The sequence below is a fragment of the Miniopterus schreibersii genome, assembly GCF_964146895.1.
Source record: "Miniopterus schreibersii genome assembly, chromosome: 6".
In the NCBI taxonomy this organism is placed as follows: Eukaryota; Metazoa; Chordata; class Mammalia; order Chiroptera; family Miniopteridae; genus Miniopterus; species Miniopterus schreibersii.
Genome location: NC_138107.1, coordinates 83,925,143 through 83,952,953, shown reverse-complemented (window position 1 = coordinate 83,952,953; position 27,811 = coordinate 83,925,143). Strand labels below are relative to the sequence as shown.

Genomic DNA, 27,811 nt, shown 5'->3' with positions numbered 1-27,811 from the left:
GTTCAGGCTGTGCAATAAAGGTCTTTGATAAACACTTGATAGGGAGGAAGGTAAAATGTGGCCGTCAGTGGCCCGTGTCTGCTTTGGATGAAGATAGGAGCATTTGCTTGTAGTTCATTGCCTGTAATGGAGGAACAATTGTTTTTCTCTTAAGAATTTTGCCCGGAAAGAAAATATATTCATGCATTCATTCATAGTCCCCTTTCCCCCTCTCTCATATACTCTGTGTGTGTGGGCCGTTCCTCATGCCGAACATCTGTGGCCACTATAGTGTTACATGGTGGTTAAGACCAGGCTTGGCTGCCTAAGTGGGGATTCTTGATCACTTATAGATGTGTGACGTTGGCCAGTTTGTGTACATTGTTTAGCCAGCTAGCTTATTTTTAAATTTGGGGTCACTGTAGTACTAAACTTTCAGCGTTTCTGTTGAAGATTAAGTGTGAGAATGCAGGTGAAATACTGACCACAATAAATGTCAGTGCTTAATAAAAGTAGCTGTTGTTTTGTTGCGTAGACTAGGGGGATAGCATGGGGGGGAATCACATTTCCAACAGAGTAGTTTCAAATTAAACAAAGATACCCTGCCCTGCACAAATGGTACATTGCACGTCGGTGAGAATGGTGGAGAGAGGATCGGGTCGCCTAACTTTTGGGATGTCTGATGATATATAAACGACTTTGAAAAGAGGAGACGCCAGTCCTCTCCCTTAAACTTCAAGATGTGGATGACTTCTTAGATCTCTCTCGCTGGTTATTCCACTGACAGTGCTCTGAGACCTCACAGATGCTAGTAGTGACCTGTGGAGCACAGTCATTAAAAGGCAGGAGGGAAGGTGTCACCAACTCAGGCCCTTTCTGTTCCTATCTCTCGTTTTATCACAGTTAAAGCCCACGACTTGCTACATTTCCTGCCTCACCGTGGCTGTTGACAACCAGTGGGTGTGACAGTGATCCTTGGGTGTGTCCACGGTGTAGCGCATGTTCCACTGAGTAATCGTCCTCTGTCACCACCTGGCCCGCCAGCCCCGCACGGAAGGCGCTGCTCCTCGCCAGGCCCAATTAAGGAAACCAGCCCGCTTGCTCCCCGGGAGCCAAGTGGTTTCGTAAGACCTGCTTCTGTCCGCGCTGTGGGAACGGCTCTCAGGATGGGGATTATTTATGTTCTTTAGACACCAGAGTGGTTCCCCTCAGTTTCAAAATCACAGAAAGTCGCAAACTTCTCAAAGGGCTTTCAGGTTGCACGTGCGGAAGGGAGCACGGTCCCCGCAGGTCTTGAAGAGGCACCCGCGCAGGCCGCCACCTGCGGGGATGGGAAACCTGCCCGCTCGCAGCGGACCTGGGTTCCGAGCGACACTCACACCTGATGTTTGTTTTGGGAGGAGTGCGCATTAAATAAAAAGCTTAAGAGTTTACCTGGTTCGCTTTTCTATGGATGGAGTAGACGGCGAGGCACCTTCGGGCGGGCACAGGGCTCTGGGGAAGTTTGTGTACCCTGGGCCGGCCGTGCCTGCTTCCTGAGCAGCACTGCAGGAGTCACTGGTGTAGAGAAGTTGTCTTAAAACTGGATAAATCTGCGTTAGCCAAAGAATGCTCTTTTCCCTTGAGAAACTTTCTTCTGGATCAGCGATTTTCTACCTTTTTCACCTCATGCCACATAAACTAATTTCTAAAATTCTGTGGCACACCAAAAAATATATTTTTTGCCGACCTGACAAAAACAATAGGTATAATTTTGGCTCCTTCACACCGGAAGGCTATTGTTGTGTTGGCTGTTGTCATTTTTTCTTTGTTTGACAATCTAAGGGGAAAGAGGTCAGTGCTCCTGACCAAATAGTCAGGTATTTCATGTTTTCTTTTGTTTGTTTTCTTTAAAATTGACTTGAGAGACAGAGAGACATTGATTGGTTGCCTCCAGTATGCACCCTGACTGGGGATTGAACCTGCAACCTAGGTATGTGCCCTGACCAGGAATCGAACCTGCTACCTTCAGTGTGTGGGGCGATGCTCCAACCAACCGAGCCACTCAGCCAGGGCAGGTATTGCATGTTTTCAAAATTCTTGTGGCTTACCAGTATGCCGTGGCACACCAGTTAAAAATTGCTGTTCAAGATCAACTTTTAAGAATATATTTACCTAATTCTTTTATGTTTATACATTACTTTAAAATATATATTTGTAAGATATCTACACCCTCCCCCCAACAACATTATAGCTTTAGAACTCTGTGTGGGAAGATGTGATCTGTAATGAGTGGTTTAAAGCATAGTACATTTTAGACGCTATTATTAATTTTCAAACTTGTACACCGAATTTAAAAGCTGAAAAAAATCCTTAGAAAATCCTATAAGGAGAGAGTTAAAACCCAAGCTAATTGGAGCACTGTCTTCCTTGGAACTGGCAATTTTGCTTTCTAAGAAAGCAGGGCTGATGAGTCAGGCTAAACCCCCCTCCAGACGCCTGAAACAATCAGGCCAGGAGCTGCCACCAGGCCTGTGTGGCTAATTTACGGCCTGTTTACAAGCCCGAAGGACCCAGGGTTGGCTCTCCATGTCCTTTGCTGCTTAAATTTGCAACAGAGGACTTTGCCTCAGTCAAGATAACAGCAGCTTCTTTTTTTATATGTTTATTCATTTTATTTGGGGGAAGGTATAGGGGAAATCTTACTAGGTTTGAGATCAGGGAGACCAGGAGGAATCTCAATAGTGAAGAAACATTAGGCATGTGGCAGTGCTGGGGTGCTATCCTGTGGAGGTTTGTGAACCGGAAGAGGGCCTGCATTTTAGGAAAATTGGGGTACTTCTTGATCTCTCCCAGGACTGTGGTTCCAGCACTATGATTTCCATGTTTATTCCCTCACTAACTATAACTTTGAGGGTTGGTGATAACCCTAGATCATGAGGTCCCAGTACCTATGCTTTTGAATTAAAAAATTGTTTCATTTTATAAAGCAACTGGCCCAGAGATTTTTGTGGTAGAGTCAGGTCCTAAACTAGAACCAAATTCTCCAGACTCCCAGTTCTGAATGATTCTGATCGTACTATTTTCCCAGCCTCACCCTCATGGCCCCCACCCCCAAATCCTGTACAATGTACAGCCTTGTAGGTCCCACCCGCCAGCAGTAGTGTGGGCACCGTAGCCCTTTTCCTGCCTGTTCGGTAGCCCAGATCCATAATCCTGTTAACCATCTACGAGGTACTAGACTCAGTATTGGTTTTTGCGGGTCCTGTGACCAGGAGCTGTATGTCAGTGTAGCAGGGAAATGCCAGCACTGATTATTGCACAATAGGATGTGATACATTCCGTAATGGACATGTCTGCAGGTCATGTTGTTCAGAGGAGCACAGAATGCTGTGTGTGTGTGTGTGCTCGCGCGTGTATGTATAGCTTAGGGTCAGTTGTGTGGGGATGGTTTCAGAGGATAAGGGGAATGTGCCAGCCAGAAGGGGGCTGAGGGTAGGGCCTTCTAGGTAAAGAGATTTAGGAAATCTCTGGCAGAACTAGAGGGGAAGTTAGTAATGGGATCATGGCCAGTTGCAGAAATCAATGGTTGTATTCACATGGTCCCGCTTCCCTGGCCTTCTTCAGAATGGAAAGAGGCATGGAAAGTTCATCAGCGATCCTCTGTTTTCTTTGAGGCTGATGTTGAGTGTCTTTGCATATGACGGCTGGTGTCACGGTGAGTGTGGCTTGTCAGGTGTCCAGAGGCTCCGTGGCTGAGATGGGATCAGGGAGGAAGGTTCAGGAATAATGCTTCTCTGGCACTCAGAAATCTAGAGGCAGAAGGTCTGTCGGGAGCCTCCCTGCCCAACCAAGAGGCCACTGGGGTGAAGGTGTGGGTGCAGGTCTCCATGCTCAGCTTCTGAAACCAGACAGAACTTCCTTTCAGGTCTCACGGCCTTGGAGGAAACAGAGAGCGAGTGATAGGAAGCAGCTGCCTCTCACGTGGCGGGCGGAGATGCAGCCTCATGGAGCAGCTTGCTCAGCACAGGGATAGTCACGGAAAGTCCTCACTCACTCAACCTTTGGGGGCTGTGGATTGTGATTTGTTTTCATATATTTACCCTTCTCCCCATTGTCTATCTGTTACCTGCTGATTTTGCTTTTTTTTTCAGCGATACAGAAATTATTTTTCAAAAAATTGAACATTATAACTCTAGATAATTAAACCATTATTTCATTTTCCCCTCTCTGCTAAACCGTTCTCGTTTTTCAGAGTTGGGTGTGAGCGCCTAACAGAGCCCTTCCTAGGCATTTGCATAAATGTCCATACATGTCCATGTTTAATTGCTTTCATTTCTATAAATGGATTCGTGCATAGTTTGAATCTGATCCGTCTTTCTTTTTTACATTTAATACTGTCTTAAAGATCTTTCCGAGTCCCACCATTTAGTTAAACCTCAAACATTTTAGAAGTGATTTTTTTAGACAATCAAACTTAATTAACTTTATCAGTAATTTAGGAACGGCTGTATGAAAATCCAGTACCTCTTAGGAACAGGAGCGGGTCCTGGCCACCCACGTGGGTGCTGAGCAGCAGGCTGAGGCTGTGCTGTGGGGGCCTGGCTGGCACCTGGCAGAGTGTCTTGGGTCAGCCTGACGAGAGAGCACTGATCTCTTGCTCTGAGAGTTTATTACTGTGGCACCAGCTCTGCCTCACACAAACATTCAGCCTTTTCTCATGCCAGGATCACATTAAAGTGAGAGGTGACCCCATATACAGTTGAGATCTCTGGCTAAGAAATCGGGAGAATGTGGGACTTGTATCTTTCTCCAGAGCTTGCTTCATAATTTCGCAAACCCTAAGATAGGTTGATCAAATTTTGACCCGAAGGCCAAGGTGACTTGTTTGACTTTTACCACTAAGAAGTGGGACCCAGAATTGATAAGGGAAACCCTTTGGAGGAGGGAATGGGTCAGGTCAGTGTTTTGATACATTCACGGGCTGCTGACGTCATGGGAAGCGTTTGATGGCAGCTTGGTAAAATTGTCTTGTACCTCTGAGCTTGCCAAACCCCAGCAGACTGTGGGCATTGGGGGCTGCTCCCCAAAGGGCAGGAGCAGCCGTCCCAGGAGCAGCAGTTGCTGCTGGAATGCTGTCATTATGACCTCAGTGCGTGTTGTTTAGACAAAGGGGGAAGGCGCCTTAATGGCTTGACAATTTGCCAGCCACCTGCTGCCATTCTTTTTCTTCAGTGCTTTCAAAGCCATCGGAACCTGGTCATCAGTTCACTTTTAAAAATAACCCAGGCATGCATAAAATGATAAAATCTTAAAAAATGATGTAATTAGGAAGGACACATGGCAGTAGGTGCAATTTTCCTAATCTTCTCTACTGAAGGCATCCCATTTCTTTTTTTAAAAGATATATTTTTATTGTTTTTTTTTTTTTTTTTTTTTTTTTTTTTTTGAGAGGAAGGGAGAGAGGAATAAAGAGAGAGAAACATTGATGAGAGAGAAACATTGATCGGCTGCCTCCTGCACCCCCTCCTGGGAATCGAGCCCACGCATGTGCTCGAACTGAACCCGTGAGCTCTCCGTTCGTGGGTCGATGCTCAACCACTCAGTTGCCAGTTGCTGTCTTAAAGAGGGACGTTCTAGAGGGGAGATGGATGTTAATGGTCAGTTACTTAGGTCTTTTATTGGAACTGTTATCAAATAAGCACTAAAGGACCTTCAAATTTCTTGAGGACGTGGGCTTATGTCATGGCCTTCTAAAGAAATCATAATCTCTAGATGTCATGGCACATACTCAGTTCATTGTTTCAATCTGGCTCTCAAGGAAACGGGGGTCTGTGGGGCATAAAGAAGTTAAGAACATGGTGTAGCTTCTGTTGGATGTGAAATTGCCATTTACCGCCCAGTAGTGTCACCTCTTTGACAGTGGACCACAGGGATGCGCTCACTCTATGGTGAGTACGGGCTCTTCAGAAATAGATTTACACTCTGCACTTATTCATTTATTAAGCACTAGCCAATCTGATCACACAGAGGACAAATTGAGGAGACAGCTGTTCCCCATATCCATATCCTGCTCATGGGGACCTACCCCCCCTCCACCACCAACACACACACACACACACACACATACACACACACACACACACACACACAGAGGCTTTACTTCCCTGGGGAAGTCACACAGGAGAGGAGCTTCACCTGCAGTAGAGGGGAGGCAGAGCCAGCTGGGGCAGAGCAGAAAATCTGCACCCCAGTGCTTACTGGTGGTCTGACCTCAAACACAGCTCTCCAGAGCCCCCATCTGCAAAATGGGGCCAGTAACCCATCGTCTGGTTATTATGAGGATGAATGAGACAGGGGGAGTGAGAGCCCAGCTCATGTTAGGGAATACAGAAAGGCTTAGGAAAGGTACTTGTGGTTTCCTTCTTTCTTTCTCTTTTGCACTCCTTGCTCGTGAAATGAAATGGCCCCTAGCCCCAGACGTCGGGGTGTTTGGTTCTCAACACCAGGGATAACTTTCTGTGGCTGAGAGTCAACAAAGAGAAAGTTTCCTTCTCCAAAAATTACTCTCCTGGAGTTGCAGCCTCGCTGTGATTTATTTGCCTCCCCTCCTCCCCCACGGTGATCGCCACCCTGCAGCGAACCCAGAGCTGTTCGAGGGCAGGACTAATCTTAACCGCAGCGAGAAGGAGTCTGGGGGCACGGGCCCTCTGCAGTTACAGTAAGTCGCAAGGACAAAGTCTCCGATTACTTTGGCCCGAGTTTTACATTTGAAAGTCTCTTCCAGGTGCTTCCTCTCGAACCAAAAAATTTAGAATCCCACGGGGAAGGACACATAGTTTCTAAAAATGCCATTTGGAGATACGTAAACAGCAACGCTTCACGGCGGGGCGCCCGTCGCCCTGGTTCCAGGGCGCGCGTCCCCGCGGGATTTTCAGCAGGGCCCGAGTTGCGGGTAATCATTGTCAGCCCTCGTTTGACTCATGCATTCCTCGCTGCTGCAGTAAGACGTGTGTTTATGTGAAATATGGAAACGATTTCCCCTCCTCTGGCTTTTGTGCTGACGTTGGGATGGAGCAGCTGAGTTTTGCCTTCGCTTTGTTTTGAAGGGTCTTCAGTTTCAGAGGCCGGAGGGGGGACAGCTGGCAGCATGGCCCAGGCCCGTCCTCCTGAGGTCTCGCTGACATGCCCCCAGCTAAAACCCGACTCTGAACCCGGCATCCTTACCCTGGAACGGGAGACCCTCCCTTCCAAAGCCTTGAGTTGCCCAACATTGAAAACAAGATAGAAACTAAAACAATAGCAGAGGAAGGATTTCTTACCCTGGACCTGTCTCCTCTATCGGGAGTCCTGTGTCTTGTGTCCTGGTCTCTGCTTTTTAAATTTTTCTTTCAACTGCTCTTCTGCTTGGGTCCCGTGAGGCTGGGGAAGGTGTAGGCTGAGTTTTTAAAAGTCCAGAGGTTAGCTGTAGACAAAGAAAAGCCAAAGAAGAGTGTGTGATCCTCCCCCCCTTTAAACCATGTATCTGCCTAAAAAAAGAATGTGTTGTGAAAATGATCCCAGGCCATAAAATAGAGTCTAAGCGGCTTTTGCTGCGTCCAGCCCGACATTCTCATTATGTCTTGAGCAATCCTTTCAGTGTCTTGGCAGATAGGGTTTCTTCCTTCGCAGCACAGTGTTTTTCCAACTTCTTCATGTGCCGTGACACATGGCCAGGTGTCAAGATCATTTTATAGGGGGGGAAAAAAACCTCAAAAAGACTTTTGAAACATGCAGCTTTCAGAGGGGGAAAAAAAACCCAGTCCGTTTTGCAAGGAGTTTAAATAAAAGGGCATTCATGCGTTTATGCTTCCTTCATGGGCAGATCTCAAAGATGCCATAAAGAGAGGACATGTATTTTATTCATTCATTAACTAGTCCCTAAAGGTGTAGCTGTTGGGCAGGACCTTGAAAGAGCTCCATCTTACTAAGGAGTCAGAGGCATGAATGAAAGCACATGGTCCAGTTGGCAGGAAGGGGCTGGTGAACCTTGCTGGGTGGGAGGTGGTGTGGCTGGGGTCCAGAGAAGGCCTCCTCGAGGAGAAGCTCCAGGTGAATCTTAGGGGATCAGGTTGCCAGATCAGATAGGAGTGCAGGAGGCCTTGCAGAGGCATGAAAGTGGGAAGAGCAAGGTGAGTTAGGGGAGCGAATCCTAACTCGGGGAGGCTGCAGCTGGAGACTGTAAGAGGGAGACAGGCAGGTAAGGCACATGGCCAGGAGCCTAGGGCCGGCTCCGGGAGGCCTTCGCGTGCCATATGGTCGTGCTAGTGCCTTTAGGACTTGGCTCCGCTCGCCTGCGAGGCCTTCTCTGATGAGTGTCATTCCTTATCCCCTTTCCCTAGCACTCAGCACCTGACCGGTTACAGGTTAGTGTGTTTGTTGCCCTGGTCCTGTCACTAGGATGGAAGCCCCACAGGAGCATGGACTTTCTGCTGGTATGATTGTATCCCCAGAGCCTCAAAGTGTCTGGCGTTGAGTGTTGAGTTTGGACTTCATCCTCTGAGTGTTGGGGAACCATTAGTTAGGGGCAGGGGGTGGGTCACATGAGTATATTTGGGTGTCAGAAAGAGTAGAATGAATCACACATTGAGTTGATGACAAGTCTTTCGGAAGAGAGCTCCTTGGTGCACATGGAGGGCCAGGGAGAGAAGCATCTCAGAGGTCCTGCTCCTCAGACAACCTGGGATTGTTGACAAGCTTTGTTGACCTGGTTAATTCTCAATAGCTAGTACCAGTCTCATTCTGAGGTGTTTTAAAACTGTACTAAAAATTATAGGGAAGCTCTGAGAATTATTTTTCCTATTCTACACAGCCCATAGCTACTCAAGCTTTCCAACAAAGGTCATGGTATTATAGTGTTGCACAGTCACTTGCCCTATGACTACGTTTTGGTCAACGACAGGCCGCATGTACTATGGTGGCTCCATAAGATTATAATGGAGCTGAAAAATTCCTATCATCTAGTGAAAGCGTAGCCATGGTAATGCTGTAGGGCCACGCATTACTCACGTGTTTGTGGTAGTGCTGTGTAAACAAACCTACTGTGGGCCAGTCCTCTAACTGGCAGTACAGTATATGCAGCTATGTATAGAACATAATACTTGATGATGGCAATAAATGACTATGGTACTGTTTGTGTATTTACTATACTAAACGTTTTTTTAAAGTGTATTCCTTATACAGATATATAAAGTTTGCTGTAGAACAGCATGCCATGTTATGCCAGCAACAGCCTCATAAATCTTGTGTTTATCGGGTCTCTTGAAAGGAGCGTTTTCTCTTGTGCTTGATTCCATCTCGTGGTGTTTTGTGTGGAGCATGCTGTGCAGGCTTGTAGGCTAGCCCACAGCCTAGGTGTGCAGTGGGCTGTACCAGCTAGGTTTGTGCAAGTGCTCGCTGTGATATTCACGTAAGAGAAATGCCTAATGGTGCATTTCTTGGCACAGATCCCTGTTACGTGGCAGGCACGTGAGTGTGATTATCTTCCTTTATTTCTAGTTCAATGACAGAAAGATTTGAAAAATCTCAATGATCTGTCTTTCGAATGCGTTGAGTGCTTTGATATATGAGTTCCTTATGTAAAAATAGGTTTTAATAGACTTTAAGACAGCTGATCTCATACCTGTTTCTGTCTTGCAGGTAGGTTGTGTGCAAAATTAAAAAAAGATAAGAAAGTGAACATTCTGCAGTTTTTCTGAGATAACTGATATGATGTATTATCCTGTTTACTGGGCTTGGGGGAATGAACTGTTCCATAAATTTTCCTGATAACTGAACTTGATCACTTTAAGACTTTAAGATTTTTTTATTTCCTATTCATTTTGGATAGAAATCTTTCTAAAGCAAATTGTGTTCTTGTGTTCAGAAACAGAGAGTGCATTCATTCAACATTCTGTGAGTTTTGCATAATCACTGAAGCGTATGATTACCTAGGATAGTGTGGTGACCCTTGTGACTGTCTTGGTGAGCGACTCCAGAACGTCATCTATTCTGAGTCTGCCCCTGTTTTTAGGTAGCAGATACTGCTACCTAAAAATGGGGTGCAACCCTGAATTTACTCAACTTGTCTCTTTGAAGGCTGGGAAACAATAACTTGCTTTCTGCAGTGAGAGTAAGCAGGCTCAGGGTTGGGGAGCGCTGAGTGAGAAGTCCCGTGTGAGTTCCATGAATGCACTTATTCATCTAGGCTTAACATTTCAAAGCAAGAGAACTCATGCTTTTCAGTTCTTCCTAATATTAAACCATCCATATCTGAAAAAAATGATAATATTTCTAGTGGCAGTGCTGCTGGGTTTGCAGAGTGAAAGAAAATCCCCAGGCCTCTTACACTGTTGTCTGGAGGGCTCTTGGCTTTCCTTCGGTTCTGAGGGGTGTGAGGTGAGGTCGCTGGAGGTGTTACTATACTAAAAGTTTGTTTTTCATCATCTTGACAGCAGTGATTGTTTATTGGGCCTCTACCATGGATAAGGTACTGTGAACAAGGCGGGAAATGACTTCTTCCTAGAAATTCACATTCTAGTGTGGAAGACCAGGTAGTAGAAGGGAGTCAATTAGAGCACTGGGAATTTGTCGGAGGGCGCAGCGAGCACAGCCCTGGATATGCCCATGGCTGCAAGAGTCATCCTCAGTCCAGAGGCTCACCTTCAACTGAGGGGTCAGCTGCCAAGATAATTCAGTTGGAGCTGAGGGGAAGGGGCCCCGGGGAGGGTGCAGCAGTGGGATCAGCCCTGTTCATCAGAGGTGTTGCGTGTGGTGGTGTCCAGGTTAGCATGCCTAAGATCAAGATTGTCTGCACACGCCAGGCGGTGGGGTGGACAGCAGGACCTACGGGGGCTGGGACAGGTGACCACCTCCACGCCGGGAGCGGGAGTGGGGAGGATTGGTATTGGATCTTGACTAATGCTGTACTGCAGAAGGCGAGGGAGGGCTGCCCAAGAGGAGCGTAATGCCCCGGATGGGGGGGGTGGAAAAGGCCAGGTGTGTGTTGTAACTCTGATTTGTTCTGTTCTCAAGAGAGCTTGTTGATTCTCCTGGCTTCTCTGTCTGAGCCTCTGGGTGGGAAGACAGTGGGTTCTGGGGTGGGATGAACTTGGATCTCAAGACCAGTTCTACCACTTTCTAGGGGTGTCATCTATCAGCAATTTTCTTAGTCCCTCTAACATCAACTCCCTCATAAAAGGCAGGGAGATAGTAAGACTGATGGCGTTGACTCTTTAGAAAAAGAAATGAGACTTGCATGTGACCGTGTACTGTAGAAACCCAGAGCATGCTCAATAAATGGTAATTTTCTTGGGCAGCCCTTACTCAGGGCCCCTGTCTGGAGCCTCCTAGGGCCCACAGGCTGTGCCCACTTACTGACTCACTCAGTCAGCTCAGCAGGGGCAGGAGGAAACGTGCTACCACATTGTCTCCCTACACTGCTCTCCCTTTTCAGATCTGTTCACCCTTTTATGTTGCCATTTGCAGTCTGGTAAGAGTTTGAATTCTTATAGTTAACCTAGTTCAAACTCTTGTGGTCATCTTTGATTAGTTTTTGCCTTTCATGTGACATTTCTAGTCTGTCATCTGACCCCGTCCATTTCTTTCTCTTGTGATGCCGTAGTTCCCACGTGCACTTCTCAATGGATTGCTCAAGATTCCCTTGTGTGTTGGAATCTCTGACTTGACTCAACCTCTGTATATCTAGCACGTTCCTCAGATACTACCCAAATCCCCTCTCCTTCCATAGTCCTTTGATTTGGCCACACCAGTTCCATCTAACCTTGCTTTTCATTACTTCTGCGCATAATTATATGTAACGTTATTGGTGCTTCCGGTGTGCCCGGTACGTGTTAAGGCCTTTATTTATGTTAGCCCATTGTTCTTTTTAGCAGCCCTATCAGGTACTGTTACTCTTGCCATTTTGTAGTGGGGAAACTGAGGCACAGGGGAAGTAAGTGATTTCCCAAGGTCGCATATCTAATCGGTGTTTGAATGCAGGCAACCTGGCTCCAGACCCTACATTCTTAAGACCTGCTCAGTCTTCCTTGGCTTTCACCCTTATAAACTCCCGAGAGCAGGGGCTGTGTCATTCACCTCCGCTCAGCACACTCCGTGCACCATGTGGTATACAGCAGGCACTTACTAAATGGATGCACTGCATGAGCTCCTCCTTTCTCCTCCGAGACCTAGCTCATGCTGCTCTCTCCCAGCATCATGGTGGGAGGAAGGAAAAGTGCTCTCTTATCGTCTCATGCGGTTTGGGGTTCAGGTCTCAGACATTTACCAGTGACCTGACCTTGGACAGGTTGCGTCCCTTAAGCTACTCTATAAAATGGGGATAGAAGTAGTGCCTGCCTCATAGAGTTTGCAGGAAGCGTGCCCGATGCTTTAGTCCTGTGTCTAGCACGTGGGAGGTGGTCAATAAACATGAGCTTTTACAAGTAGTTGTACCATATGCCCTCCCCTGCCTCCTCAGCTGACTTTTGTCTGTCCTTTTAGGCCTGTCCCAGCTCCTGTGTTCTCTGTGGCACTTGTGTACCTTATTCAACATCCAAAGAGCTAGACACTTGTTCTTGTTTGGCTGCTTCTTAGCTGTGTGCCTTTGAACCAGTCACTAAATTTTACAAGTCTCAGTGGTATCATGGTGATAACAGAAGGTTTTTGAGGATTAAATAAGGAATATACGACTGATTCTAAGCACTCAACAAACTTCAATTTTCTTGCCTTTTGCCTCCCTTGTCACCAACTCTTCCTCTACCGACCAAAAGAAACTGCGTAACAGCTTATCAGTAGGCTCAAGAATTGAACTTGTTTGGAAACTACATTGAAGAAAGGGAGGCTCCTGTTGTATGGGATGGACCAGACTGTGGTCCATTTGCAGGAAACTCATGAGGTTGAAGAGCTCCTGTCCTGTGTGCTTTTGCCTTTTTGAAAGGTTCTCTTGGTGGCCATTCTAAATACAGCCAACCCTCACACCGAGTGACGCAGTTTGATGTCCTTTGAATTCATTCATTCAACAAATAATTCTTGAATATCTACGCAGTGCCGAGAACTATCCTAGATGTTGAGGATATGACGACAGACAAAACCGACGGTTCTGGTTTCCATGGAGCTTGGCATGTTGGGGAGACAGACACCAGCCACCAGCCGTGCAAATATTAAATTATAAAGTGAGATGTGTTATGAAGAGAAAACGAAGGTGCTGTGACCCATAATAAACGAGAGTTAGGGTCGAGAGCCAGAGAAGTATTCCCATTGGAAGGGATGTGCGAGTTGATGGATGAGCGGGAGTGTCCAGCCAAAGAGTCAATGGAATACCTTTAAATGCAACACTCGCTCCTTTTCTTTACTATTAGATGCTATTTAGTATTTTATTAAGTTTGGATGATGACAGATGATAATTAGTCTTCAAATCTGGAGGTGCCCAAATATGCCGTCCCTGGTTGTTTTTTATCTAACTTGTATATAAATGGTGTGTGTGTCAGGTCGGGTGAGGGATGCTGAAGCTGAAAGTATTTGATCACAATCACGCATTGTGTTTTTATTACACTCGGGGCCAGTGCTGTCAGTCAAGACCATCCAAGCACTTTGTCGCATTACAGGTTGAGTTGTCTGGGCTTGCTTTACCCAAAGGCAGGTGCTCTTTATTTTAATCTGTATTATGTATATTTGCTCTGAAGGTTGTTTTTGTTGAAACTTGAAGTGCCAGGTGCTTGCAGCTAGAGCATGGTCAGACTTATTGGAAACTTGAACACAAAGAAGGGACACTCCTCAGCCACGTGTAACAGGCTATGGAAATATGACAGCTGTTTCGAGCATTGTCCTTTTACCGCTCCCCTCCCCCCCTCCCACCCCCAGTGTAATTATCACTACAGAGCTCCTTTTCTGACCTTTTTCAGGAAAGCTATTTCCTGAAATGTTACAGCCCTTTTCCAGAGGGAGGAGCCTGTGATAGTCTCAGAGATGAGTTTGGATTGTCTGACTAGGTCAAGGGAAGACTGTAGCCAGCATCTCTTCAACACCCTGTGACTTGCTGTTTCCCTCTTAACACAAAGAAGCAGGCCCCAGGAGACAACTACATCCAGCTAACTTTGTTTTTTCAATTATATTTATGTTTGTGATACGTTCTGTTTATGGCTATACCAATTTATAGCAGTGGTTTAAAGACTAACAATGATGTTTAAAATGAATTTTTAAAAATTAAGTACATAATAGTAGAAATGACACTCAAATTTGGCAAAATCATAGAGTTGGTTCTTGAATGACCGAAGCTTGGCAATACTGCCTTGGTGTAATCTAGATTTATTGTCCTGCTATCTGGCATTTGGTTTCTATTTCTGAGGGCCTATTTAAAATTTGGATGTTAAAATCTGATAACGCCATAAAATATGACTTCATACCCACTAGAATGGGTCTAATAAAAAAGATAGCTAATAACAGGTGTTGGTGAAGAGATGAAGCAATTGGAATCCTCGTAAAGTGCTAGTAGGAAGGAAAAGTGGTGCAGACCCTTTGGGAAATAGTTGAGTGATTTCTCAAAAAGTTAAACATAGAGTTACCATATGACTCAATTATTCTACTTCTAGGTAGGTATATACTCGAGAGAATTGGAAACATATGTTCACGTAAAAATCTGCACATGAATGCTCATAGCGTCATTATTTATAATAGCCAAAAAGTAGAAACAACCCAAGTGTCTATCCGTTGATGGGTGGATTAAAAAATATGTTATAGTCATACAATGGGAAGGCCATAAAAAAGAGTGAAGTACTGATACATGCTAAAATATGCATAAACTTTGAAAACATTGTGCTAAGTGAAATAAGCCAGACACAAAGGCCATGAACTGTATGATTCCATTTATACAAAATGTCCAGAATAGGCAAACTCATTGAGATAGAAAGTAGGTCAGTGATTGCAGGGTATGGGCAGAGGGGGGCGGAGAGTGACTGCTGATGGGTGTGGGTTTCTTTTTGGGATGACTAAAATGTTCTCCAGTTAGATACTAGATACTGGTCACACGACTTTGCGAATATACTGAAAATCATGGAATTGTACACTTTAAAAAGGTAAATTTTAGGATATGTGAATTATGTCTTAATAAAAAACCCAGGCAGCATAAAAATGTGTGACTGGCCATAGAAGCCCTTGTGTTGACACCACTGCCAGTGGGATGGGATTCCCGCCATCGCTTTATCCAGTAGTGGCCATGTCGCCGTTGGAGAGGTCCCATAGCTACGCTGTTCTCACAGCCATGCTGTATCACAGTTGAGCTGTTTGCCCTGATTAAGTTCCCTGCTTCGCCACACCCCAAAATGGGGAATTCTTTTGGCATTGCATTCGCTAAAACAATCACCAGTTGATGCATAGATGGAGTTTTTTTAGATTGAATGGGCAGGGAGCACTTCTCTGAGAGGTGATATTTGAGTTGAGACCAGAAGTACCTAAGAAAGTCAGCCATGAGAAGAAAATGGCATTCTCCGTCGGCCCTCCTCAAGACTACCTATTAACCGTATTTTTCATGGGGATCCCTGAAAGCATTTGTAAGCCCCCTCCTCCCACCGGTGCTATAGAGCAGTGTCTAGTTAATGCTATCTATCTATCTATCTATCTATCTATCTATCTATCTATCTATCATCTATCTATCTATCTATCTATCTATCTATCTATCTATCTATCATCTATCTATCATCTATCTATCTATCTATCATCTATCTATCTATCTATCTATCTATCTATCTATCTATCTATCTATCTATCTATCTATCTATCATCTATCATCTATCTATCATCTATCTATCTATCTATCTATCTATCTATCTATCTATCTATCTATCTATCTATCTATCTATCATCTATCATCTATCTATCATCTATCTATCTATCTATCTATCTATCTATCTATCTATCTATCTATCTATCTATCTATCTATCTATCTATCTATCTATCTATCTATCATCTATCTATCATCTATCTATCTATCTATCTATCTATCTATCTATCTATCTATCATCTATCATCTATCTATCTATCTATCATCTATCATCTATCATCTATCTATCTATCTATCTATCTATCTATCTATCTATCTATCTATCTATCTATCTATCTATCTATCATCTATCTATCATCTATCTATCATCTATCTATCTATCTATCTATCTATCTATCTATCTATCTATCTATCTATCTATCTATCTATCATCTATCTATCATCTATCTATCATCTATCTATCTATCTATCTATCTATCTATCTATCTATCTATCTATCTATCTATCTATTTATCTATCTATCATCTATCTATCTATCATCTATCTATATCTATCTATCTATCTATCTATCTATCTATCTATCTATCTATCTATCTATCTATCTATCTATCTATCTATCTATCATCAATCAAGTTGACTCAGATGGAATGAACTGTTTGTTCTGGGGAAAATACCATATTCATAGATTCCCAAGCAGAAAGGTTTTGTTTTGTTGGTGTTGCCATGCCTCTCCAAAACAAGAAACAGGAAGTGAAAGGATGCAGGTGATTTGAGTCTAACACCCTTGAGTCTTGGGGGGGTGGTGGTGGTGGTGGTGGTGGCAGTGGTGGCGGTGGTGTTTGGTGAGGGTGGGGTAGGAGGTTCCATGGAATAGGTTTCAGCACCTGTTGTCTCACTTAAAGACTGGTCTCGGTAATGACTGTCTAGGCTCTTTGGGCTCTCAGTGGAAGCAGAGTAGCCATCTAGTCTGCATTTACTCTCCCCAAAGCTTCACCCCCCTCCTTGCTGTCCTGTACCCGCTTCCCGCATTCCTACTCTGTTCTCTCTTTGGTCAACCTTTTTCATAGAGCAGCACTCCCACATTTTCTAAGCCTCTGTAAAAAATAAAATACAAGTAGAGGAGAATTGCCTAATATATCTTTCTTCACACATCCTTTGTCTCTTCCCCACACAAGTTTTCTTTCAGGGAGTTGTCAGTTCGTTCTCTTAGGGCAGAGGCAGAGTCCCAGGCCGTGGCAGAGTGGGCCCTCCAGCCTTACCGTGTCCCCAGTTCTGCAGCTCCCTTGCTCGGGTGGGCTCCTGCAGGGCAGGTGCTGCTTTCACCGTTGTTTGTGGTGAGATGCAAGTTGGTACATGAGCCAAGTGAAGTGGACTGTTCTCTACTTAGGGAGCAGACCACAGACAGGGTTTGTTTTTTCTTTCTTTTCTTTTTTTCTTTTTTACAGGTAGGTGTGCACCTGAACTGACAGCCACTTCACATTTTCTCCTTTTCGTAGTATTGTTTCTCTCTGCCTTTGTCTTTTTCTGGGATGTGAGTGGCATAGAGAAAACTTGTCTTTTTCTAAATTCAGGTTTTTAGAAAATAACTTTGGTAATATAGGTGGAGAGTTTTGTGAATTCCACAGATATTTAATCCTTTAAAGGCAGCCAATTTTATGGATGTATCACTACCCTCTATGGTCACCACTGACCTAAAGGACCAGTCTTGAGAGCCACGTCCAAGAGTGAAAGAGCCACAAAAGAATTCTATCCAGATTTACTGGGGACAAAATGGAGTCCATCTCACCTGTATTTTAGAGAGTTACTAAGGAACATGGGACACCAAATCCTACAGACTGCTAGTTAATAACGTACTCCCGTGTAGGAGTTGGTGTCCCCAGTTTCTAAATTTTCTCATTTGACCCATCTAGGTGGGAGAGCAATTTGTATTTACATGGCCATTAAAATTTCATTAAAATTTACTGCCAGTAAACCAAGTCAGCTTAATGACTTGTGTAATTTCCTGGTACTTAGAGCTCTACTTTCCTTAGGTCGGTTAAGGGGCCACCGACGGACAGGCCGTATCTGGAGGTGAAGAGCCGAGACCCTGGCGCCAGTCCCCATGTGTGTGGGCCCCGGTCCTGTGTGACCTTGGGCAAGTCGCCTCACCTCTCTGTGTCTCAGCTCTTCGTCTCCAGGGTAGGACACTTACGGTCCATGTTTGCAGGGACAGTTGGAGAATGAGGGACTTCTGCACGTTCTGTTTCGGAAAGGGGGGCGTTGGACAGGTTCATTACGTAGGATGTTGGCAGGTTGCAGGGACCATGCGGCCTCATCAGTTATAGCTTCTTAACCGTGGTCTTCAACCTCAGCTGGGCTTTCCAGCTCTTTCGCTCTTGTATCCAACCAACATTTCAGTCCCTGCTCTGTGCCATGTAACGCACGAGGTGTAATGGTGACAGGACAGGACGGCCACGGCCCTGCGCTTTAGAGAGGATAGAGGCACGTGCAGGATGGTGAACACACACACACACACACACACACACACACACACACACACACACACACACACACACAGTCGCTGAGCCCCATGAAGGAAGCCAGCAGCACACGCGGGGAGGAAGGGGTTGGGGATCAGCAGGGCCTCCCTGCGATGCCACATGTGAGCTGCGCATGAGAAACGGGGAGGCAGGAGCATGCCAGGGAAGGAACACTGCCCTTGAGGCCTTGAGGTGGAAGGAGCTCGAGGTCTCGGAACAGCAGCCATAGCCAGGGCCAGCAGGCTGGGGGAGACTGTGGCCCAGATGGGGCTCCCGAGGCAGGCAGGAGCCGGGCTGGGCCCTGCTGGGTGTAGGTTTCCCCCAAGCGCAGGGGAAGCCAGCAGGGCTTAGGCGGGGAGTAGCATTAAAGCTGGGTGTTACGGCTTTAATGGGCCTTGAAAACATTTATGTGAAGTTCTTTGACTTTTTTCACGCATTCGTTTATTTCACAAATGTTATTGTGCACCAGGGATGTCTAGATGCTGGGGGAAAAGCAGGAAACACAGAGAAGCCGGCATGTTCATGGCGCTTATGATCTGATATTAATCCTCCAACAGGTTTAGGTGGAATCCATGATTTTGGCAGTTTCCCAAATCTGGGAACACTTTCCAGGGAAGGTAGTACCATGGGCTGTTCAGATTTTGTTTTATCTCCAGTTTTCTCTGGTCCAGAGAGGACTTCCTAAGGATCTGGGAATTCTGTGTCTCTCTAGTAACTTTTATTCTGAACACTTGGAAAATTGAGGCCCTGAATAAATTACATTTTTTTAATTTCACAAAATGTATAGAGTCTCATGTACTTCATCATGTTCTAAGCTCTTTATAAATATTAACATTTGATTTTCATTACAGATCTGTGTAGTAGGTGGGATTATTACCCCCATTTTACAAGTGAGGCAGCTGAGGGATTGGCCCCAGGAACCCCGGTGGCAAGAAATGGGACTGGGACTGGAGAGAAGGCTCTTAGCCATTGCCCTGGCATTTTCTGATATAAATCATAAAACAGTGTTTTTTAAAATCATAAAACATGTATTTCCTTTTTGCATTTGGGATTTCTCTGGAGGTTTAGGGCTATTTACAGCCAGATTTAGCGACAGCAGGGGAAGTCGGGTCCTCTCTCACTCTCGCTCTCATTCTGTGGGAGCCCCTGCTTTCTCTTCATGATTCTTTTCACGTTGAATTATCCGCTTAACTTAATTTGTGTAAATGGAATGTGTTTAATTTCATTTTATTTAATTATGTGTTTCTCTCAATCCTGCTAGATTTTCTTTAAGTTTCCCTTGCAGAAAGCAAAGAACTGGCAAATAGGCAAGTAGGTAAAAGTGTATGGTTTTTTGCAAATGCTAAACCTGGTTTACTTGAAATTGGAGATTTTGTTTCCCTCTTTTGTGGGATTGCATAACGGTTTGCTGTAGCTATTTATAAATGTTTAATTGTATTTTAAACAATAGGATAACCAAACAATAGGCCATAACTATTGGAATAATAAAACTGGTAGCAATACTGTTTAAAAGCCAGCATATGCATATATGTGTCCCTTGAGGGAGAAGTCTTTAGCTCACTTTGGATTCTGTTTTTGGGTGGGTAGCAATGGGATTTTTCTGCTTGGTAATTCAACTGCATTTCAGGGATCTTTTGATTAGTTGAGGTTAGGTCATTTATATTCTTTCAGAACCCTCCAGGAGGTTCTGGCCCCCTTTTCGGGAAATGTTCTGTATCCGTCGATTCTCAGTCTCTGATCATTTGCATCCTTGGGTCCTGTCGGGAATCCTGATCACACCTCCCATCTCCACCTCTTCTCTGTGTCTAAAATATTTCTTTAATGCTCTATAGCTCCTTCTGAAACCCTGTTTCCTCAGTGAAGCTTTTTACAGTGAGTTAAAAGAGAAATCTGGCCTCTTCTTTATTTGTACTTCTTACTGTTCAGGGATGAAGTTTAATGAACTTCCACTGCGCATGGGTTCTTCGCTTTAATTGACTTATTTATTCTGCACATGAAAACTAATACGAGTCTCTCAGTTTTATGCTTATATGTGGAGCAATGAACTTGTTTGGCACAGCGAACTTGAATTTCAATTCAGTTGGTCATTGGCCCTTGTTTATTTTGTTTAGGAAAGAGTTGATCACATGTGGGTGAGAATATGAATTAAAATGTTACTAGGTTTATGTTGGTTTGCTAGGGCTCTGCCATAACAAAGCCCCATAGACTGGGTAGGGTGAAACAACATAAATTTATTTTCTTGCTGTTCTGGAGGCCAGAAGGTCAAGGTCATAATGTCAGCAGGGTTGGTTTCTTCTGAGGCCTCTCTCCTTGGCTTGCAGACGGCTGCCTTCTCCCTGTGTCTTCACATGGTCTTCACTCTATGTATCCCCTCTTCTTATAAGAATATCAGTCATATTGGATTCGGGTCCATCCATATGACTTCTTTTTAACCTAATCTTCTCTTTAAAAATGCTTCCTCTGAATAGTCATCTTCTGAGCTGCTGGGGGTTAGGACTTCAATATATGAATCTTGGGGAGACACAGTTCAGCCATAACAATAGGCAAGGGAAGAAAACATTCTGAAGGAGAGGAGTGTGGGATATTGGCCATGACCTGGCTTAGAACTGGCTAAGTGATTTAGGGTGAAGTTCACAATAATTAGTCTTTTGTTTTGGACTCTGAGATCTGAAGTACCTCTAATATTCTGTGATACTGCTTATTTAGGAAGATGCTTGGAGAGGAGTTTTTATAATCCTGTGTTTGCTGGGTAGAATGCATAAGAAAAGAGCTTTTGTCAATTAGACATTGCTTTGAATTCAATCTCTTTTCTTCTGTATGAAGCTGAAGAAACTGGCTATAAAAATCCTTCTCTTGGCATTGTACAAGCTCCGTGACTGTGGCCAGGTTATGTAGTATCCACGAGCCCTAATTAAGCTACCGATGTGGTGGGCATAGAGTTGTTAGGAAGTCTCCTTGGCTCTTGGCCATTGTTACTGCTGCATACTGCAGATGGATACAGCCTCTCTGTAGATGCCCTGGGTGGCCTCAAGTGCTGAGACCTAGCCCCTGCAGCCCAGGTGGGACATCGCTGTAAATACCTGCTGACTTGTGTGGCCACCACTGCTTGCATGACTTACATGTCATGGAGACCACTTGTGTGTGGCTCAAGGTGGTCCAAGTGGAGCAAGGTTTATATCAATTTTCCCAACCACACTTCCTGTGTGATGGACCCTTCTGCTAGACAGATGTCATTTCAGGGAAGATGGATTGGTTCTAGCTCATCTGGTTACCATAAATTAATTCTTACCTCTTCTTTCTATATTAAATAGCCCCAAATGGTTATCAGGAAATTGTTTATCTTCCTATATGTTATCAGGAGGCAAATGGGGAAACTTTGTGGGGCAGAGATATCGTTTAGCCTAGCACATTAGATTTTAAGATCCATGACCTTTAGTATTGTCAGAAGTAAGGGCTAGACTTTTGTTTACTTTTTCTAGTCCAGAGAGTACCCACGTAGCAGAGCTTTTGTGAGGGGTAAATGAAATACCTGTGTGTGTGTGCTTGAGGCAGGGACGGGACACCAGCTTGCCTTTTACATATATTGTTCTAGTTAAAAGTTAAGCTGAGTTTTTATCCTTTGTGTTGGGATTGAGTTTATATAAATCTAGTCATTTAAAACACTAGTGGCTTTTGTTACTAGGCTTCAATAGTTCATTTGATTTAGGTAAAATTTTATTTCAGCAAAATCATTAAAACAAGTTGACCAGAGAGTTCTCTGTCCAGGAGTAAAGAATCCCAACTTCTATTTGGCTTACCTAATCATTATATAAGAGCATTAGAATATAGCTCTGTTGGCAGTGGCCTGGAAAATTCCCCAAAGCTAACCTATTTAACATTTTCTTTCTCTGGTACCATTGCTGGTACCTCCTACTTTGGATTCTGTATGTATCAGAAGTTTTTCAGTTGCAAGGGACAGGCATGTAGGATGTTATTGGGGCATTTTCCCCCCTCTCTCCCATGAATTTATTTCCAGAAACTGATCAGAAGAATGATTGCCAGCATCCCCAAGGTTGTGTCTTATGACTTCCATTTGGAAAGGAAGAAAGAGCCTCTGTCTTCTGTGTCCATATATCAAATATCAAGGAAGATTTTAATTGGTTCCTCTTAAGTCACATGGTCATCCTGGAACCTAATGCTGGCTGGTAGATGAAACATTGTAGCCAGGCATCTTGATTGGCAGGCCCAGTGGGGATCGCAAGGGCTGGGAGAGGGATGAAGTCCCAGAGGAAGAGTTGCTTAGCAAACAGTCACACATGTGTCTAGTCCAGATAATTGGCACTTCAAGTCATCAGGGATTTAGTGTTTATTCTTGAGTTGAGAGGGAGTGGGAAGGTAACTCATAAAACTTAATGGGATCCATTTGGAAATTTTAAGCATTTAAAATGTCTGAGCTGAGACGATGAGGACACACTTGAAAGGTGCCCATCAGGTGGGATACATGATACATAGACAATCAAATAGTGCAGCACGATTGGTGATTTCTTAAAGGAACAAGATGACATTCATGGCTCTTCTGCTTTTCCGGCAGGGTTAGATGACTGCCTGCAGCAGTACGTCCACAACTTTGAGCGGGAGAAGATCAACGGGGAGCAGCTGCTTCGGATCGCCCATCAGGATCTCGAGGAGCTGGGCGTCACGCGAATCGGACACCAGGAGCTTGTGTTGGAGGCTGTCGACCTTCTCTGTGCACTGGTTAGTTCAGGAAAAGGTGATCTGTGCTGGGATGCTGTTCTCTAGAACTGTGTTCTCTTAAACATGCATTGTTTCCCATGGAGCATATCATGTCTTCTTAATGATCCATTGATGTGAGCTGGAGAAAATGTGAAGAAAAATCATTTTCCAGATTAAGAGTTGGCACATTATAGCCTGTGAGTTAAATCTGGTCCACTCTCTATTTTTGTAAATAAAGTTTTATTGGGACACATTCATGCCCGTTCATTTATGTTCATCTGTGCCTGTTTTTAGGCCACAATGGCAGAGTTGAGTATTTGTAGCAGGGACCAAGGGGTCCCTCAAAGCTTAAAATACTATCTTGCCCTTTACAGGAAAAGTATGCCTATTACAGAAAAACTCTGTATTAGTCTTATTTTTTAAATCTTTTATAAAGATTAAAATGACAGGGATGGTCCTAAGTGAAAATGCGTTTTAAATTGCAGTGACAACTGGGTTCCAATTTCCATGTCTGCTTTTGTTCCTATAAAAAGCATTTTTATGCTTCACGGGTATTTGTGATATTTAAATAACTGATGCCTGTGGTTGAAGTAATCAACCTATGACATGGAGCTAACTGGGGACAGTGTGAACTTAGTTCCATTTCCCAGATGACTGAGCTTTGGCTTGACCGTGACCAAGTTCAATCCTGCCAGGTTCTGACGCTTGCCTTACACCTGTGGCGGCAGGTGTGGCTCTCAGGTGTGGGCCGAGACACCTGTAAGGGGGATGTATTTATACACTGGCTGGCCCAGGGTGGGAGCCATCTCTGTCCGTCCTGGTGCCGTGCTCAGGATGCAGTTTCCTGACCTGTCAGGGTTGGGCCGGGCTGGGCAGCATGGAGCTGGTTAGTAATGCCATGAGCCGGAGCCAGGGGCATATACAATGACATCACCGGGGAGGGTGGGAAAGAACGCCTCCCCACGGTCTTGCCGTCGCGGGCCTGCAGTCCCTTGATTATATAACCCTCGCTGCATTGTGCGTATTCTTTTGCTTAAAATGGACAGAGCCTTGTCTCCTGCTCTGGGATGCGCCGCTCTTGTTTAGAAAAGTAATGGGGAAATTATTTGTGGGTGATAAATGAGCTGCCACGAGGGAGTCGCTGTGGCCAAGTGGTGTGAGCGTTGGCCTGGGAGGCAGGCGCTCTGCGTTCTGCTCCTGGCTCTGCTCCTCGCTCTGTCACCTCCAGGGAAGCGGGGTGTCTGCTGTTCCCATCTGCACAGCAACGTCCCCCAGCCGTAGCTGGACTAGCGTGTTTTTGCAGTGCCCAGAAGATGTCTGAGGGCCCTGTTTATTATTAAAACTGCATTTTTAAATACAGTGAAACATGTTTGAGTTCTCGATATTGTGCTCTCCGGGAACGGAACAATGCTTTCCTGTCTTCTCTGCTCTTTTGAAGCATCTCTTTCAACTTTGCAGTGGGAGCCGGAGGCCAGGTAGATCACTCTGGAATCCAGTGTGAGCGGGGAGCAGGAGGGGGCGGAGGCGTGTTGCGCACAGCAGGGGCCGTGACAAGCATACCGGCTGCCTCTCGCCGCTTCCCCCTTCCCTGCGCCTTAAACTATTAGACTGAAGTGAACAAAGCTGGACCAACGCCAGAGCCAAAAGCTGTGTTTTATCTCCTACAATTTCCTTCTCATTTCCTCTGTAGACAAAGTTCTGACCTCAGACGCATTCTGGACATGCTCAGTGTGCAGAGCGCCAGTGGACGCCTCTGACAGGAGGGTCACGTAGGCCTTCTCCGGGCTGGGGAGGGCTTTAGAGAGTGTGACTAAAATATCTTTTAGTCTTGAGATCATCTCCTTTTTAAATATTCTTATTACAATGAATATATTAATTATACTATCTATTTAAATGCATTTACACCATCTAGATCTTTGTATCTATACATTGGTGATCCTTTTTAAAAAATACATCTGTATTGTTGAAAGTATTATCGATGTCCCCTTTTTCCCCCCCATTGACCCCCTCTTCCCCTCTCCCCGCCCCTCCCCAGGCCTTCCCCACACTCTAGCCCGTGTTATGCATATACGCATATAGGTTACTCTCTTCCCCCACCCCTTCCCTCTGAGATCCTCAGGCTGTTGCATGACCACTTTTTGCCTTGTAGAATCCATCCCTTGGGCAGCTAGTTAATGTGTGCTGGCACTTGGCCCTGGTGTCATAAAAGGGGTTTTTATGTAAACGTAGTTTAGCGGATGTTGATGTTATGATGGACAGGAAATGAATAGAATTGGAAGTGAGGAAGGGAGGCGGGGGAGGAAAAAAACAAAACCATTGGAAAGTTTTGGAAAGAAAAGGGCAGATAGAATGAATAGGAACCTAAAATAGGGTCCAGCTACTGGTTAAGGTGCCAAAGCCAATGAGCAGATGGACTACAAGTACCTGGTAGGGGGAGAGAGTGAGGAGAGGAACCGCCTTTTGGAGTGTTGACCTTGGCGGGCTGGAGGGGCTTAGGACAGTGACTTGGATTATGAGACAGAAGCAGGACCACTTCCCAGGACTGAATTCAGAGCCTGAGCCCAGTTCTCTCCTTCTGTCCCTGGGGCAGAGGGCAGCGGGGACAGACCCTACAGCTGCTCTTTCCAGTAAGAGAGCTGTTAGCCACATGTGACTATGACTATTTCAATGAAAATGAATTAAAATGAAATACAATTCAGTTCCTCAGTCGCACTGACTGCACTTCAAGTGCTCCGTAGCTGCTGTGGCTACTGGCTCCCATGTTTGGACACAGTGCAGATAGAGAGCATTTTCATCACTGCGGGAAGTTCTGTGGAGTAGCGTGGGTCTGGAGGGTACAGTTGAGAGTCATAATGTACAATTGTAACCCATTTCCTTGGCCAAATAAAATAGACCCTAGTTACCCAAAGACCAAGGCCCCTAGGGACAGCTGTGTTTTCTTGAGGTTGATGCAGGCAGAGAGAGTGAACAAAGTTGGAATTAGTACACTTGTTAAGTGATGCCACCTAAGTGTGTGATTGAATGAAATACCTGTAATGTACCTGCCTGCCCAGGGTGCTCCTGTGCACCCTGTACCCCTAAGATCGTTCATTGTTCATTTACCCACATGCAGATCATTAAAAAACGTTACCCTTTCCTATGGGGACAAATCACGCAGGAGGAGTAATCTTCGCTGGCAATTGGTATTTAACTCGATCTTGCTTATTTATGAGCTTATTAAATGCCTTTAGGAAACCGTGAAGTGTGTTTCTTAGGTTGTAACCTAATTGACCAAAGTCAGTAAGATGGTTTTCACTATATCTCTGACACTCCTTAATCACGAATGTTTTTAGAGTAGGAATGGAAAAAGAAGGTAGAAGTTGTGGTAAGATTTCCCTTTGCTAAAGTGGGTATAATTTAAGGCATCAGAAGACTGAGAATCTGCCTGTTTTCTTTTCTCCTGTCTCGTGGGTCATTTCTCTTCCAGACCAGGAAATGACTCCTGATGGCTCATTTCTAATGAAGTGACATCTCTGTGGAGTTTTTAGTGTGTATGTAGATTTTTGGAGGCTCATGTCATTTCTTACCTCGTTTGTATTTTCCTGGTACCTTCCCTTCAAACAATTTCTGAAGGAGATAGGTTTTAGGGAAAGGATTATTGCAAATAATCAAATCTGGTCTGAGGAATTATTCATTTTCTGTCTTTCCTTGTGGGACACTTACGTCAATAATCCTTTCCGGGTACGTTTCTACAGTAGAGGCCCCTTTGAGCTAATATAATCAGTTTCTTGTTCTCGTGGAGTGGGGTGCGAGGGGACGGGATTTCCCTGCCTCACTTACCTCCTTCCTCCCGTCTTTTAAAAATTATTTTCTGTTATAGCTATATCTATTCATCCTTCTAGACCCATGGTCTGGTGGGGGGGGGGGGGGGAGAAATAAAAAAAAAACCAGAGCAAATTGAGTGGAAATGAAAAGAACCAGTTAATTAGAAGCTACGCGCCCCCTTTATTTTAATATCAAAAGCGGTAGGTTTGTGGGAGATTGAGGTTTAAAACTTCCCGCTACACTAACGTGCACTTAATCCCCTTCGAGCTGGAGAAGTCAACGTTGTGTTGTTGTGAAGGTTCCCAGTAATTTATGGTGAGGCTGATGCACAGCAAGCTGACCTGCCTGCTTTTAGTTCAGAGCTCTTGATACACGTTGGCGGGCCGAGTGACTGAAGGAGGGGACAGTTCCCTTTAAGCGTAGTCACCAGGCCTCCGGGACAAGCTGTGCCTCGTGGCTCCTTTTCCAGTCGCTGATTCTCTGCATTGAAAAACCGTGATGCAGATCCGTCCTTCTGTTTCCGTGTTGATGGAAGGACAACATCATATCCTAGTCTCTACAGAAGGACAGTGAGGGGAAAAATGAATGAACGCACGGTTTAGATAGAACATTTCTGTTAATACAGAGCACCCATTTTTATTACAAATTACAGCTTATGTTTATTTATTTATTTGCTTACTTGAAATTTACAGTTTAAGGTTTGCCAAAGAGTTTTCAGTTCATGGATCTGGAAGTTTTTTTCTTTATATTTGTACTTAACTCTTTTCAAAAATTTTATCTAAATTAAAAAAAAAAAAGCTTTTTATTTGACTAGGAAGCAACATAAATTTAAACATCAAATAAAATCTAAAGTTTTTACTAAGGTAAAGTCTTTGATGTTATTGTTACCACTGGCCATCTTGCCAAAATAAAAATAAATAGTACTCTCGGTATGTTTATGCTTTGTGTATCTTGATTTCGAGATGTGGCTCACCCTTCCTGGGGTGTTAGGGATTGGGGCTGTAAGGGAGGAGGGGCTGAGGG

General features: G+C 44.7%; 1 protein-coding gene across 2 annotated transcripts in view; it reads left to right on the top strand.

Annotated features, from left to right (window-relative positions):
- CNKSR3 (CNKSR family member 3) overlaps positions 1 to 27,811 on the top strand; it is a 71,117-nt gene that overhangs the window by 16,513 nt on the left and 26,793 nt on the right. For both annotated transcript variants that reach the window (XM_081139575.1, XM_081139576.1), the window contains exon 2: positions 22,842 to 23,005. In XM_081139575.1, the coding sequence (XP_080995701.1) occupies positions 22,842 to 23,005 (164 nt within the window). The remainder of the gene's footprint in view (positions 1 to 22,841; positions 23,006 to 27,811) is intronic.